We start from the raw sequence: 17,552 nt of genomic DNA, 5'->3' as shown, positions 1-17,552 counted from the left end.
GAAAGGTCAGAAACAGACTGGGTGTGCACTTTAAGTACTCATCATTAACACAAAGGTCACACAGTAAAGACATTTTCCTCCTCAGAGCTTTCTGGCCATGGGTTCATTTGAAGTTAAAGGTCATGACTAGAGCTGCAAGTCGCACACTTTAGCAGAAGCCTTATAATTAGACCATCACCTCAGCCAGTTAGTGAGAAGCAGGAAGATTTACGCTTAAAGATCTGTAAGCCAAACATGCATTATTCGGAAATGAAAGAAGGGAAAGAAATAGTTGAGCGAAATAAAGAAGGAGAAAGTAAATGCCTCAAGAAACGTTTCAGCCTATGCAGTCTGACTTTACCAGGAAATAACGGGAGAAGTGTTAGTTTGTGTTACAATAAAGAAGAATGTGAGTGTATCTTCCCAGAGAGATGTTACATTAGTATATTTGCAAAAGACATTAAAGAGCAAAAAAGGGCAAAGCAAGATCAGTCCACCCTTTGCCTCGAAACAGTTTGATGCAAGGAGTTAGTGTGATGCTCAAATAAATGTAAAAAAGGTGAATGCTTCGCAGTTACTCAATAATTATACCTTCTGCTTTCATTTACATACCCTTTAGGTCATTACTTAATTGAATCTGGAGATGCAAATTAGTCTTGGGGAGATTTCAGATGTATAACTTTGGCTCTTTGATTACGATTGTTCAGACCAAAATGTGTATACTTCTTCTAACATTCTCTGTCCATTCAACAATCTAACTGCTACAAGACCTTACATGTTATCTTCAGACCATAGTAATGTATGGTGAAAATGCACTGCCTGTGAGAGGCAATGCAACAGGTATAAAGAAACACTTTGAGGTCATGTTGTAGCTAAGAAAGCTGACAACTCACCATCTTTGCAGATGGTGCTGACCACACAGGCTCCTGCCTCCAGATTGTATCCACTGACACAGCTGCTGCAGTTCCTCTCCCCGGGCCCCAGGCACTCGTAGCAGCTATGGTCACACCTGTCCATGGTTGTATGAAGAATGAGTTACTGTATGTCAAAGTCTATGCAGCACTATGCTGTACTCGCATATCCTCTTTGAAATGAGAAGTGTTTTTTAAGAATAATCGACTATCTTTCACTAGTTTTTGCCTATAGTTGTCTAATGTCATTCCTTTTGTCCCCGCAGAGCTTTCACTTGTCTAATCTGCTTCATTCCAATAAGCGGTCAAAAAACGAAACAATTAAACATATCATTTTTGTCCTGGTGTACATCATAACTTGGAAGTGGATAAATAGTCCACGTACAAAAGAGCGGATCAACACGCATATAGAAAATCCAAATGAAATGTTAAGTTGTATTTACTTGACCATGACAAACCTCTGCACAAAACTCAACACTATCTGCTTTATTCATCTAAGCTTTTCATTTATAAACGGTAGTTCAGTGTGTGTGTTGGTGAGTAGCTTTCACAAAGGACTGAAAGCAAATAATCCTTTAGAAGCAAAGGGCCAAGTAAGGCAAGAAAAAGCTATCATATTAAGCGTGAAAATGGGTTTTATCAAAACAATTTAAGCAGGAGGGAACTAACAGCAAATTAAGTAATGTAAAAGGTCAAGTATGCAATAAATAGGTTGAGGTGGAAGAGAGAAAACAGGGAGGCAAGTTCACTCAAGAAGATAAGAAAAGCAGACAAGATGTCTGCCTGTGTGGAGGAGGTGGACTGTGGGTGGGATAGGAGGCAAAGCAGTCATCACACAGGAACATGAGCAGGTTAGCACGGTGAGAGGAGTGAAGCAACATGACTCACAGCTTTAAGATGGAATCAAGGGGCAGCTCAGCTTGCTTTAATAACATCAATTACCGTAATCATTCAAACAATGAGAATCCAGTTCCTCAGATGAACATGCAACCATGTGTTAATATCAATTTAATGTTAAGGGGATTAAGTACAAATGCCATATGCAGAGAATGTTTTGAAATGTGCCGACTGAGGACAAACAGATGAGACAGGATAGAAACATATCTGAAACATGAAGCATCACTAATTGCTAAGTTTTGCAGGTGAGCTCATTATGGGGTGAAATAGTCTCAATGATACGGATCATACAGTTTATCCTGCTGTTTTATTATTTCCTCAAAGGTGTTGGACTTAACTTCAGAACATGTTCTACTTTTATCAGTAATTATAAATATGAGCACCTATCTAAAGCAACCTCTGCATGAAAATATGTTTCTGCGTGCATGGCACTGTAGGGGGAAAAGATAATGCTAAAAGAAGTTGGTACATTTGCACTGATTTCCTTGTTTATCTTTGCTGACTGGAGATCTGCAGGGTCACTGAGGTGTTGGCAGGTGTGCTGACTTACTTCTTACAGGACCTCTGCAGCTGCCCGCTGTCTGAGGTGTGCTCTGACAGGTAGTACCCAGTGCTGCACGTCAACACACACCGCCAGTCCTCCAGTAAGTAGCCCTCGGCACACTTACTGCACGCCTCTATACCTGTGCCTGGAAAACAAAGAACCACTTCAGAAATCTTGTTTCTAGTATTCATCATGTCTGCTAAACCACAAAAGAGCCCGCGGACCTAAATGATGAATATAAACTGTTGTAAATTGTAAGACTTCCTACCTGCGCAGGTGGCACATGCCCGATGACAGGGCTCACAAGTCCTCCTGTGGCCGTTGTAATAAGTCCCGGGGTCACAGGTCATCTGACACTTGTTTCCTTGAAGGCTTAAGAGAGAAATAGAAAATAATTGACATTAAAATCCTAAATGTAAACACCAAGTAACCAAAGTAAGTCAAAGTTATAAATGTATCATTAATAAGCAACATACATTCCCCATACAGGCGGCAGGTGGGTTTCAAAAAAGTAAACATTTGTGAAAACGCTTTAAAGTTTCCCCATCAGCCTGTTAAAAGCCAGCAGATACAGAGCAATTTTCTTTCTGGGCAAGTATTTAGGAAGAAAAAAAAGACTGCAGCAACATTAAATACACGTGGGCGTTCACAGCAGCTGGCCATGGTCCTTTTAGCTGATGTACAGGTTTATAACTTCTGCAAGACTCAATTGTCTTTAAAGGGAATGTGTTGTTAGGAATAGTATATTCAGAGATGAACATACATATAGAAATATATTTGATCAGATGTAGAGGTCAGTTAGGAAGTAGATTTGGAGGATATTTTGTCGGCTCTCTGAAGTCACATTGAGGACAGGTTGGTGAGCTTGACGCACTAAACTGAAAAACAGCTGGTCTGTGTTAGCCAACGTTTCCCAGAAACACAGAAACAATCTCGTCTGTTCCTCTCTTCGGCTCCTAACCGACCATGAATGGTGTACTGAATGGGAGACTGTGTGCGTGTGTGTGTGTGAGTATGTGTCTTTCTGTGGCCTCACTGGCATTAAGAGGAAATTATGGCTTACAAGTGTCCACACCTCCACCTTTGGCTACCCTGAACACTGAAAGCTGAGTTCAAAACCGCAATATGTTTTAAGCGCTTCACAAGTGTTTCCTTCATGACCTATCAGGAATTCCAGCACTTTGAAACGCCCTATTCTTTGTCAGGTCAAGTGTAGTGGTGCGGTTTTGGAGAGGCTGCTGCAGAAGAGAACATAAAATGAACTGCAACATGTCTGGGTAACTGAAATGCTTACAGTATATCAGAGGTTCTTCAAAGTGAGGACCACAACTTAAAACAGCTCCACTTCTTGTGGGTCTCCGCATGATACGAGCATATGCAGGCTTTAATCAGCCTGGGTCACTGGGTGAAACTCTGTTTCCCAAGTGGGACGCATTTGGGAAGCCCTGTGTCACCGGTTCATTCTGCGACCCTAAACCACAGGGCAGATGTGCTCGAATTAGCAACACTGTCTTCCTGCTGCGTTAGAGAGGATGAACACAAAAGGTTTTTATCCTGAAGCCAAATGAATACCAGAAGTCAAAACCTGGGCTATTTGTGCTCGTGTGACAGAAGACTGACTGTCTTCATATGATTAATACCAGCAGGTCTTGTAGCAACTGGCTCTCAGTTAGATTTCATTCTAAAGGCTTTTTCCTGGACAGCACACCACAGACACATAGACACAGAAACATTATTTTTATTTAATGGCTTGTTCAGATTCTCTGAGATATTAATCGTTGTTATTATAAACTTAGGCGATGTAATCACGATATCTAGATTTATTATTTCATCTTGAGGCGATTCCATTGACGATAAATTCTCAGTTTGAATCAGACTAAGCCCCCACGTCTCACATCAGAAAGGTGTGAGGAGGCGGGGGGAGGGGATAGACGCTGTACGTCTATTCAAAGACCACTTGATTTGAAGCAGACGGACGCCAAAGTGGCAACTTTTCTGCGGCAGTAAAGAGGCTATGTAATGATTTGAATGTGATTGCAGCATTTCTAACCATACCGTTAAGTATGGTGTTTATAAGGTGAAGAATCCAAAGTTAGGTAGCAGCAGACACAGCAAGACTTAAATCACTTTCTGTCAAGACACTCAAACGATCAACGCTATAAACTCTTTTTAGTGTGACTTGGGCGGTGCTCAGCGGCCTTTAACTCACCTCATCCCAGGTTTACATTCTGTGCAGATATTGAAGGAAGTGCACTTCTTACAGTTCTCAGGACATCTCCTGCAAATATTGGAATCTGAAAGAGAGCATCATAAACAGTGAGTAATAGGAACCAGAAGTCTGGCTGCAGTTGAGATTAACAAAGGGAGCGGTGGAAGAAGATAACGGTGAAGGAAAGGAAATGTCAAAAGGCTCGAGCTGCAGGGATGAAAAGTACATTGTAGTGTTGGTGAGGGAGGAGAGGAATATAGAGGAATATTTCAAAAGGCAGACTCATGGCAAGGAAACGCTTTGACACAGTACACATGGACACTGATGAAGATTTATAAATAAGAATTGGTATAAGGGGATTTATTGTTCCTAGGGGAACTATTGAGTAGACTGTACTATTAAGCAAGACTGTGATTTCTACATTTCCAAAAAGCATTGCTCATGTAGTATGACACATCCTTTTGGTTTGGTTTGGGAAGTCTTATGATCAGAACTAAGTGGAGGAGACAGAGAAGTGAGGATCGTTGGCTAAATGTTCAGGAATCTGAAAAGCATTAAAGGGAGGAGGAAGCATTTGGACAGGTCACAGACAGATTGATGTGCAAAGAAAAGGCAATTTCGCTTTAGCTTTCAAGAGAACTGGAGGTAAAGAAAATAGCTGAAACGATGAGTTTATTATTCAAGTTAATAAAAAAAGATTAAAATAAAATGCGTCAACAATTTTCAGTCGTTATAGAAATTCAAAACAGTTTAGCTTCAGTGCCGAAGGTTGAATATGTTTGGATTTAAGACAGTTGGTTAAACAACACAAGCAAATCTAAACACTCCAGCTATGGACGTGGGACTGTTTGTGTAACACAATGCTGTCTGTTGATACCACACACAACATATTGCTTACATTACATTTCCATTCATTAGTCTGACATATCCTTAATAAGAGTATTTTAACCTGTAATAAAATCATTACATTACATTGCATTTAGCTGAAGCTTTCGTCCAAAGCGACTTACAATAAGTCAAATCATTACATGGAAGTGTCCATGCGTTGACAAAGGCAGGAGTTCACCTCGGCTCGCTGTCGGACTAACAAAGAGAAAATAAACTCCTTTAACACAACGCGGTACTCCGCAGTGCCAACATTTCAAAAGAAAAAATATTCACTACATCTTGGCCCGTTGAAATGTTTTGATTGAACTTGGACTGGATCACATCAGATCTGCTGCCAGAGACTCTACGCTGCCAGGACTTACACCGTGTTGGCTGCCAACCAACATACATAATTATAAGATATACATAGTTTCAGTCTCTCATTTGTGCTTTACTCTCGGCCAGGCTGGCCTACGTCTTCAACATAAGACAAACCAGTAAGTATATACCAGCAGTAGACACTGAATGTAAACCCCTACTGCACTACTCTGTTTAATATAAACCCGAAAACAAGCTGACTTCTCGTGAACATTTCACTATGGATAAAAGGTTTTATCCTGACTTATTCCACTTTTGAATAAATCTACAAGCAGAAACTTTTCAGTCCTGTTCGGCTCAGCAAGTGCATGATAATAAACAACTGGCTAGACATAACGTCAAGCTCACAGATGTTTCTATAAGTCCAGTTTGTTTACAGCAGTGCCAGTTACAGGACTACAGTTACAGTACGTTGTTATTCTAATTCATAATGAACTTCACAACTACTTGAGAATTGTATTCATTGGCAGCAAAAACAAATCATTGATGCTTTGAGTGATCAGGGGCTGAGCCTGATTTGTGGTTGTAGGAGGCATTTTGCTGCAGCATCTCCAGAACTGTTACGTTTTGTTAAGTCTACATGTTTGTTTATGAACTACAAGAAAACAGATGCAGTGAGAAAATAAGACAGCTTATTAAATCCCCAAATGGGAGCAAGGAAAGATGACTGAGGAGTTTTGGGAATATCTTTTGGGCTGCATGATGTGCCATCAGGTCTGCATTAACTAGTTGAGAAGCTGTACATTGTGGAGCCAGTTGGGCCAGCAGGGAACTTACCAAGGTCGAGGTAGAAACCGTCACCGCAGCTGGCGACACATGTGTTGAAGCCCTCGTTCAGGTGGAAACCAGTCCTACATGTGGTGCACTGGTCGCTACGGCTACCAACGCAGGTCTCACACAACGAGGAGCACTTCTTGCAGCGCTTCCTGTCATCACGGAAAAAGCCACTGGGGCACTCGGACACACACATCCTGGAGAGGGGGATTGGAGGGAGAGAAAATGATGAGCACGAGGTGAAAGAAAGCGTGAAAAGTGGAACAAAAACAAAGGACAGCTTGTATTTCTTATAAATATATTCAGTTTATGCTGTGCAACATAATAAAAACCAAATCATACTCAATGTTCATATATTAACACTCGCTATCACGCAGCTCAGTTTGGTGTTAGCAGGCACAAAATGCAAAACATTATGTCAGACAAAAAACATGAGCCCCTTGATTAAGGGTATTATGAGCATTGTGTATTCGGTTCGATGATAAATATACGTTTAAGTGAAATATCATTTTATAGCACTGAAGCATCGGTTTTTTTTTCACCCACTGTAAACCACAACTACTTTTTAATGTCCCAATAGCACATAATGAGTTAGGACATGCAGAAGTAGAGGGACAAAGTGTGTGCGTGCCGGTGCTATATGGCGAACAGGTGTAACATCTGCTGGATAACTTCACAGCCCTCCGTCACCCCCTCATTTCAGCCTGAGGCTCCCTTCTAAGGTGAAAAATACACCCCACACACACACACACACACACACACACACACACACACACACACACACACACACACACACACACACACACACACACACACACACACACACACACACACACACACACACACACACACACACACACACACACACACACACACACACACACACACACACACACACACACACACACACACACACACACACACACACACACACTAAGCCTCATTCACACACTGCAGAGTTTTCTGCCAAGAAACACACACTGCATGTGTGAAACGAATAAGCCGCATGTGCACGTATAAACTGCCATGCGTTTGTCCTCCAGCTTCAGTACCGTTTCTCTGCTGTGCTGACATGATTATTTAACTAATAAAGATTGTAAAAACACTTTAATGCACCGCCTACACCAAGGACACCACTAAATGGGAGAAAAACTTTAAACTGAATGTTCCTGACCACACTGTCAGCAGATGGAAGTGGTTGAGACCTTGAAACCGTACGGACAGGTCATTATGGTTAAATACATTTAAACAGAACATTTCACGTTTCGTTTTTCAACATTAATTATTTTTGTATTTATTGCAAAGATATTTGAATGTAGCTATTTATATTTTTCTATAGGCCAAGAAACACAAGCAGTCAGGAAAACACCAGGTTTGTCAGTCACTTTTGGTGAAGGTGAAATTAAAAGTGTTTGTTAGATTTCATGCCAATAAAGCAGAGTGATCAATACATTCAAATGAATTGATACTTAAATATATATTTATATGCGCCTAAAAACAGTCCTCAGTATGCCTTCCTGTTAAGAAGTCTACACGTCATAACTTCATTTACACGGAATGTGTTACGTTTTAAATTATGTAAAAAATAACGATACATATATATTTCTTTAATTTAGAAAAAAATAAAACACATGCATGTACAAATACAGAAAGGTCCAACCTACATAGTTTCAAGGAGCCACACAGCTTTTAGTGAGTCTAGACCTTCAAACACATGTAGGGATGTAATTATCCGAACATTAAACACCACCACCATCCCTCCTCCTCCTCCTCCTTCCTCCCACCACTCCCCCAATCTTTATTCATCAATTGCTCCCTGTGGTGGCAGAAAAGGGCAGCACACCTCTAAAGTGTGCTAATGATAAGGCAGCGCCTCAGCTCACACATTCTCCTGCACCTGCATCTGTTGTCCTTTTATTAGTGCAGAGACCCGCCGACACAAAGGCAATTACAACAGACTTTGATCCTAATGGGATCCTAAGGGCACACCTACACATACACACACACACACACACACACACACACACACACACATATATACAAAGACATTCAAGGTCCCACACACAGACACTTACACACCTGTTAAAAGGGGGATGGGAGATACTGATCGTAACATGACAAAGGAACTAGCAGATATCAGACTGAAAAGGTCAAATAATCAGGTCGCCACCTGCGCTGTTTTCTTAACCTTTTTCAAATTAAGCTCAACAAATAACAGGCAAGCAGTGACCTTTATGGTGGTAAGGGGACGTCTAAATTATCCTGAGCAAGGGAGTTCTTCAAAGAGGTTTAATTTTGTGACGTTCTGAACTTCAGAACAAAAGCTAAAACTAACACATGGCATAAGGTCATGTAGTTGTGACACAAAAGAAAAATGGTACCGGGTATTGACTTGGTGCCTTTGAAATGTTGGCTCCTGCTGTGGAAACTCTTAAAAAGCAGCATAAGACCTAACTGTTTACACATTGTTTCTCTGCCTTGTGTTTTCCTTTCGTCGTTAATTGAGACAACTGATCAAGAAGGTGCTCGAACTAGTTTGAGCATTTGAAACAGCATCAGAAAGGTTGCTTGCTTGTTGCGTTTCCTACTCTTCATAGAACCATCTACTGTATATCCACATAATTACCCAAGTATGTTTATTTTGTATCAACATGTCAAGAAGACTTTTTGATACATAGAAAAACATGCAAAGTAAGTTTCATTTGAAATTAAGATGATTAAATCAGTTCATGTTGTTACCCAAAGCATGAACAAACTGAAAAACAGCTTTTAGCTGATTGAATCCAGTTATTGTTGGATTTGGTATGCAAAGACACTTTCACTTTCTGACTGAGACCCTCGGCTAATATTGATCCCTTTCTTCATGTGGCTGTCTCTGAACTCCCAGAGGACTTCACATTCTTTAAAACAATCAAGAGAACAACAATAATCTGTTTAATAAAACGTATGAGCCAGGTGTTTCTTCTATCTGAAGCATCGTAGCTCAGGTGCCCTTTTTAATTTAATAGAGGACAATTGGATCTGGTGAAGTCCACAGAGAAATAGCTTGTATATCTTAATGTATTCTTTGAGGATCTATAAACTGTCTATAAACATGAGGGAGTCCAAATGTAGGAATAACACTTACATTTTGCTATCCATAAAGTACATATGTACAATGCACTGATTCACTCCTTCACTTAATTCACAATTTATATACGCGAGTACACAACCTTACCATACGATGGTTAGTCAATTTAACCTGGTAACACTTGAGGTGTTTGATGTTATACGAATATAAAATGGTTATGTTGTATCTTGAAACCATTTAAAGAAAATACTACAAAATAACATAAAAAAAATTGTGTTGTTTCTTGTTTTAATTTGGAGTTTTTTAAGTTTGTATGTCTTAAAAAATGTGTTTTTATTACAATAAACATTCATGTTGTAACGTGATACAGATCCATTTTCTATATTTGGCATGGCAGTAATATAAAATCATAATGTCTTAATTGATATCATGTTGATATTACTGACCTGGTGTTGTTCTTGAACTTGAGGAAGTAGTGGAGGCAGTTGATGCAGTTATGGGGTCCAGGACCTTCACAGCCGTTCTCGTTGCATTCAGAGTCACAGGGGCCTGCAGGAAAATACACGTTACCAACAGCGTAAGAAGACCATGACCGTAAGGTTTTACAGTCTAATAAAGCTTGGTCCATATTATCTTAACAGAATTATTGATTACATTATATTGCACATTTTTAAATACCCTTATTCCTTTCTGTGGCAGTATAACCTGCCATCATTGTGACCGGACATTAAAAACACAGCTTCCATAGACTCATGTTACTTTGTGATGCTGCTACTGTGGCGCCACTGTCTGTGTACAGATTTATCACGTACCGATGTACTCCTCAGTGAGCTCCTCCTCGGTGGGCCCCACCGTCTCTGCGGAGCGGGTCTTCTCGCTGCGCAGAGAGTACGGGTGCACGGATGTGCCGTACAGCACCAGGGACCACTCCTTCAGCTTGCCTGAGGAAACAGAATCATTGTAAGAGTCTCGGACACAGATCCACTTTAGTCCATCAAGCAGCTGAATTTGATGTGAATATTTAATACAGAGAGTTGTTTTAAAAAAAAAAAAAACTTATCTTCCGATCATCTAGTTGTTATGTCAATTTGGGGACAGCAGTTCAGCCATCTTTAACCTTTTTCTAAATTCCTTTATATGTTCAGCTACCCCAAGTAGATTACATTATATTAAACCGTTTATAATACACGAGAGAACTACGCAGAAGTGACATGGGAGGATGGTGACCCACGTAACAGCTTTTTAGCAACTCTCCATTTGAGACTTTATTATGCTGTTAAATTGGTGGGTCATTTGAGCCGTTAAGTTCACTGCCTCCAGAGAAACATGTGTGCTCGTGCTTCTCCTACACTCTGCATAAAACCATCTCCTGTGTCCTCTATTTCTACTATGTCTTTCAATTCAATCATATAAAAAAATTATATTTTATGAAAAAGAAAAGAGCACCGATGACATACCAGGCACTTTCTGGCTGCGGAGTTGAGAAGGTGAATCGTAGATCTCTAGGACCCAGTCGCCGGCCGCCTTCTCCCCCCAGCAGTGGGTGGTCATAAACTCCCAGTTCTTAAAACCCTCCATGGAGTGATCAAACAACCTGCACATCAAAACACATGCAGGCAAACACACACGCACACACAAAATCACACAGAAGATATCAGATGGGGAAACAGCTTAAGTACCGCAAATACTTGAACAAACAATCTCAACCACTCAACCAACAGTGTCTAATGAGCCACGGGCAAACATTACATGACTGTGGTTTATTTGAGGTGAATAAGCCCAAGGTACTGTACAGCCAGACATACACTTAGAATCAAATTGCCTAAAAGTTACAACATGTATCGCTCTTTCAGCACAGATGGCTATTCCACATTTTAATGAAATAATCCATATGTATTTAAATACAATAAAACACATCTAATATAGCCTCTAAGTATTTTAAGTTAAAAAAAACACCTTGACTTATCTTAACCCAAAGCAAATCATTTTTTTTTAAATATACCCAAACACCGGTTAATACACGGACATAAGATAATCATTTTTATTTTGCATTGTCTTGCCTGTTTATGTGGTATTACAGAGCAGATCAAATCTCACTATGCGTTTCTTTACCTGTTGGCGAGCAGCTGAGATTTGGTCCCTGAGGGTGAGGTCAGATTGATTGACAGGTCCCCACGGCGAGGGTGTGTGATTGTAATACGGACGACCACGTGCTCCAGGTAGATCACATGATGGTTGGGGTTGTCATTGCATCCAGTTGCCTTGTACACTGACCGAACAACGTGCTCTGGTCGGATAGTTCTGCAGGAAGAGATGGGACCGAACATAAGACATGGGGAGAACAAACTGAAATATCCACAGTTTGGTATTTCTGGGAGAATTGAATGTTAAACACGTGATCAATGTAGTCTGAAATCAATTGTATTGATATGTCCACTGATTAAAACAAGAATGACACACCAAAATCAACTCCATTGACAAAGGCTGGGGAAAACATGATGGACAATTAGAATCACTAAATTTCATTTTTAGCAAAAATCATCAGGGACAAATCACATAAGATACTCGAGAGAACTCTGATTGCAATTCAGGATGTATATTAATCTTTCAAAATGAAATATCTTTTTCCTTTTAAGTAAGTAATGATTTTGGTTGCAACAAAAAAATATTTGCAGGTTAATTTATTGGTGATTGTTTGGTCTGTGAAATGTAAGAAAATGGTGAATGGTTCTTGAGTCCCAGGGTTTAGCTTCTGAAGTTAACTCTGTGTTCCCTCAGCCGTAACGTCTGTTTTCTCTACCAGGGAGAGAGGTTGGGACGGTGGCTGCCTCCCAACTCTGACACATTCAGTCAAGCCTCACCAAGAATTCTGCTAGTGGCTGAAACAACACTCAGTATCACGTTTGAATACACCGAGGATTCCCTAAAAGCAATCAGGTGTACTTTGATTCAGCCTCCCTCACAAAACCAAGAGGATATTAAGGTTTTCCATTTCAACCGGCCAAAGAAACCAAGAAGCATGAGCATGATAAGAGAGACCAAGAACATTATCTGTCCTGTCTGCTATGCACAGCTTAGCGGCAGGAAAAAATCACCAGACAGCCAACCCAAACAGCTGATGACCCCTTGAATAACTTCTGTGGTATGATTTAATATAACAGCGGCACAATGACAAACAGTGAAAACATGGACAGGTCCAGTTTTGTTTTTTTTTAATAGCAGAACCATGACAACATAATACCTCACAGAAGCACTGAATTTAATGCAGGGTCTGTTCGCTGGAAACTTGAACAGAGCAAAATTGCATATAAAACAAATTACTATAATTATTTTTTGTATGGTAGAGTGTTGAAATTATTGCCAGTGACTTGGGCCGTTTGATCCTGTATTGGAAACGGTTTCATTATATACCCTGTTGTCAGGGTTACAATGAAAGTGATGACATGTTTAGGACCTGATACAGCACAGATGTGTATCATTAAAAAGGGAAAATTACCACAGGACAATTATCGGCTGGTTAAGACCGCCATAAGCTGTTGCAATGAACATTACGTTTCTTTCTGGGATCAACATATTACTCAAACTTGGCTTAAGGATTAACTGAGACAAAGAGCAATACAAGGGTGTATTCAAAAACTAAGTTTTCCCTTTTGCGATTCAGGCCAAATGTTGCCAATACCCAGAGGGAGTTCAACTACAGTCATAAATACCAGGTCTGAAATTATGAGAAAGCGACATGTGTTTATTGTCTGCACAGTCTATCGATTATGTATTAAAGCTAAATATATCAATTTGTTTGTGAAAAGCCAAAACTGGCTTCCATTGAGGAGTGTATTTAAAAAGTATACATTTTAAACTGCTAAGATGGATGAGACAAACTCGTCTGTTTCAATAAAATCACCAAATTAGTATTTAATAGGTCAAATTGGTGTATTGTTATTAAAAGCAGATTGTTATTAATACAAATTGTTATTTTCCAATGGCCAGAAGTTATTTTCACAACCTATAACAATTTCTTCATCTGTCCTTTGACTCCATCTGTCATCACTTTCATAATTCTTCAGGGACAAATAGTCAATAGAAACACTTTGGCGCACTTTCTTGCATATTTCTCGTATAAAACAGAGAAATACGCAAGAAAATTGCTTGAGATCCAGGAGACATGATGGAATGAATAGCCGAGAGAAAACACAGATTGTCCATCGTAAGTGCTCGATGATGGTTTGGAAAGCGGACAGCAGTAATAGCTGGGGAGTATCGGACTGATATCACAGTTCTGGCTTCTCCATAACACAACACAGATAAATAAACCATACGCATGGGAGCGAGCGGAGCAGATGCACAGCTGAGTAACAGCAGCCTGCACTCAGATCAGCCAGTTTTCCAAGTGGATTGAGGCGAGCGATTGCAGACAGACATTACCGAACGCAGTCAGAGGGGCCAGCCAGAGGGTGTGTGGGAACGCAGCAGTGAGGTGAGGGCTGCACTTGGCGAGTTAGGGGCAGAGAAAAAGACTACACACACGTGCAGATGAACCAACAGAGAAAAAGAGTTGCATATCAACCTTGTAACAAAACACATCTATGAAAAGATGTTCGAAGTTCGTGATCCAAGTGAGCACACAGATGTTTATACATAAACTTGTGAAATAAAGTGGTTTCAGACTTTTGGGGTAGTTTTGTACTGTGCTGCACACTGAACTTTCATAACCTTTGCTCCAAAAACTAAATCAATCCATGTCCAGGTGATTGCCTACTTCTACTTCTTTGCAGGCCTGTCATTTCATTTTGCCGGGGGTGATTCTGTTTATGAACAAGGCTTAAGCTACTGGCCAAATGTGTTACTGACCATGTCACACAAGCCTAAGGCTGCTCATAAATTCTCTGCACGTGGAAAAAGAAAGCTAAAAAGACAGTCTTGGTTTTATTTATTTCATGTAACAACACTGGTAATCTCTCCATGAGCCAACACAAATTACACAAGTACTGAGGTCTGAGCACAAGCCGGACTTTACATAAGCCTCATGAGGACTGACTTGTTCACTGGAGCAGAACAGACAGAATGACACTGATAATGCTGCAGTCGCTAGACACCGAGCCTGAGACTGAAAGCTAACCAGTTCAGGGCCCACGTTCAGCCAGCCTAACACAGAACAGAGCTCCGGCTTCCAGCTGCATCAAGAATAACAAGCTGTGTGTGTGTGTGTGTGTGTGTGTGTGTGTGTGTGTGTGTGTGTGTGTGTGTGTGTGTGTGTGTGTGTGTGTGTGTGTGTGTGTGTGTGTGTGTGTGTGTGTGTGTGTGTGTGTGTGTGTGTGTGTGTGTGTGTGTGTGTGTGTAGTAAAGGTCTTATGTGAGAATCACCCTGCCAGAACTAATGCTTGGCCCCTATCAAGGTACAACTTTCACAACTGCAATCCCAAACACATGCCGGTGCATAAAACATACAAATGAGAGGAAGAGGAGAGCTGTTTTGCCATTTCTGCCGATCTGTTGGATTAAAGAATGACTGAAGCAGCAGAGAATGATGATAGTTTTTAAAGTAAACTCAAGACCTACCTTTTTAGCCTCGCTCTTAATTGAGGTTAATGTATTTATCCGTCTTACTTTGTATTGTATTTGACCTTTGTTTATCTTTTATTTGAGCGTTATTTATTTATCTGTCTAATAATTTATTGTATTTGACCTTTTTAGTCTTACCTTCAATTAAACCTTATTAATTTACCTTTTATTTTTTCATTGCATTGGAGCCTTTAGTTTAGCTTTTAACTGAGATTTATTATTTTTATCTGTCAATGTATGTAGTTGTTAAGTCTGTTTTGCTTCTTGGTTCATACTAACTTGGTTTATATATTTATATTTCCTGGCTAAATAAAGGTTCTACTACTACATTATGTATTATTCTGCCTCTGGTGTTTTCTCTCTATAAATTAAAGAATAGCCTTTGTGTAGGTCATGATTCTGTTTTTATTGAATGTTGTTATTGTTTAGTGCTATATTAAAAAGCAAAATATACAACACATAAAAAGTAAATATGATAATGGACATTGTATTGTTGTCTATAGCATTTGCATTAAAAAGGTGCTAAACAAATGAAGCATGATTTGTTGGATAGCCATCCATTATTGAAGTACAGCGGATGATTCCCGAAATTATTGGTTCGAGGAACCCCCTTCCCTCTTCCCCCTTTAACCAAGTCAGTATTAGTGTGGAAGAACCTGCAAATCGAGATTTAACAATGACATTTTGGTGTAATGTCTGTCTGTCCATATCTTTTCAGAAATGTTGAAAATGCTAAAGCCGATTGATGGTTCTCTGGGTTTTAAGAGGAACGCGCACACTTTAAAATCAATACTTGTTATTGGCAGGCTAAGTCAGGACATGTCTGCGTTTGTTTGTTTTACCTTATTTGTCGGTCTGCGGTCTCAACACAGACGTGCTGACTGGGAACGTGCGTCCATCGCTCCGCCTCCATCACCATCGCCTCAGCGTCCATCAGACCGAAGCCGTACAGGTGGCTTACTGTGGGAAACAAAGAGAAGTCACAGCTGAACAGACTGCCAACTCTACGGTCACTCATTAAAATGATGGTTTATCAAAAAGAGATTGTTTACACTACAAACTCCTTAAGGAATATTCCTAGTAAAGACTTTTATCTCTTGGTTATTACATTAAAATGTGCAGAGCATAAATTGTTTTAATATTCTAAACAGGCGGATGAAAATACTGAGGACATTTAGGCATTACTCAAAACATTGTAAACAAAGATCGAACATCAACAAAGTAATGAAGAAAACATGCATTCCTCCGATACTTCTCCCTCCTTTTCCTCTTTAGTTCCCCTTTTACAAAAAAAATCTGAAAATCTCCAGGAACACTGGGCCTGCAGCCCGGCTGACCACACACACACACACACACACACACACACACACACACACACACACACACACACACACACACACACACACACACACACACACACACACACACACACACACACACACACACACACACACACACACACACACACACACACACACACACACACACACACACACACACACACACACACACACACACACACACACACACACACACACACACACACACACACACACACACACACACACACACACACACACACACACACACACACACACACACACTTAAAGTTGCAAACAGCAAACACAACAAGCACTCTGACAGATGGCGGCGAGTGATGAGCTCATGAGGAGTGTGAAGGTAGAACAATAATAGGAAACTGCTCATCATCATCAGTGGAAAAAACTTCAGGAGTAAAAAATACTGCATCTAGAGTTCTCTTTAACTGTTTTGTGTCTTTCAAACACACTACACCCCAACATGAATCTTAAATGCAACCATTGCATTTAATCTATATAAATCTAAAGATAAACTGCAAAAAACTTTTGAGTATTTTAAAGATAGTTTTGTGTAGAATTGCTATAAAGATATTGAGATTCTTGGTTGAGAAAAGTGTAGTTTAGGTGTATAGGTGTGAGTGAGTGAGTGAGTGAGTGAGTGAGTGAGTGAGTGAGTGAGTGAGTGAGTGAGTGAGTGAGTGAGTGAGTGAGTGAGTGAGTGAGTGAGTGAGTGAGTGAGTGAGTGAGTGAGTGAGTGAGTGAGTGAGTGAGTGAGTGAGTGTGTACCATTATAACCAGCAGCATTTGTCTTCCAGTCGGGGGCGCTTAGATGTCCAGCTCTAGAGGTCTTTACAATGATGTGCTGAACATCTCTCCATGAGAGACGGGCACTACAGTGGAAAAGAACACACACACACAATTACATTAGGAAGACATAAGTGAGCAAGAACAAAGTCACATTAAGAAATGCTTTTTCTGCGCGTTTACTTAAGCACACATACATAAATCACATTTAAAGCAAGACTGAGGATTTAAACGCAGAAAT

General features: G+C 40.2%; 1 protein-coding gene across 7 annotated transcripts in view; it reads right to left on the bottom strand.

Moving 5' to 3' along the window:
- pcsk5b (proprotein convertase subtilisin/kexin type 5b) overlaps positions 1–17,552 on the bottom strand; it is a 70,652-nt gene that overhangs the window by 23,112 nt on the left and 29,988 nt on the right. For 5 of the 7 annotated variants that reach the window (XM_079686240.1, XM_079686241.1, XM_079686242.1 and 2 more), the window contains exons 10-20: positions 17,294–17,397; positions 16,031–16,148; positions 11,742–11,930; positions 11,087–11,223; positions 10,442–10,570; positions 10,076–10,178; positions 6,563–6,756; positions 4,541–4,625; positions 2,600–2,703; positions 2,338–2,476; positions 873–988 (exon numbers count right to left, since the gene is read on the bottom strand). In XM_079686240.1, coding sequence (XP_079542366.1) covers positions 873–988; positions 2,338–2,476; positions 2,600–2,703; positions 4,541–4,625; positions 6,563–6,756; positions 10,076–10,178; positions 10,442–10,570; positions 11,087–11,223; positions 11,742–11,930; positions 16,031–16,148; positions 17,294–17,397 — 1,418 coding nt within the window. The remainder of the gene's footprint in view (positions 1–872; positions 989–2,337; positions 2,477–2,599; positions 2,704–4,540; positions 4,626–6,562; positions 6,757–10,075; positions 10,179–10,441; positions 10,571–11,086; positions 11,224–11,741; positions 11,931–16,030; positions 16,149–17,293; positions 17,398–17,552) is intronic. The other 2 variants (XM_079686245.1, XM_079686246.1) reach the window with 1 other exon arrangement.

The sequence above is a fragment of the Notothenia rossii genome, assembly GCF_949606895.1.
Source record: "Notothenia rossii genome assembly, chromosome: 6".
NCBI lineage: Eukaryota > Metazoa > Chordata > Actinopteri > Perciformes > Nototheniidae > Notothenia > Notothenia rossii.
Note: the sequence above shows the minus strand (reverse complement) of the source record. Positions and strands in the feature narration are given on the sequence as shown.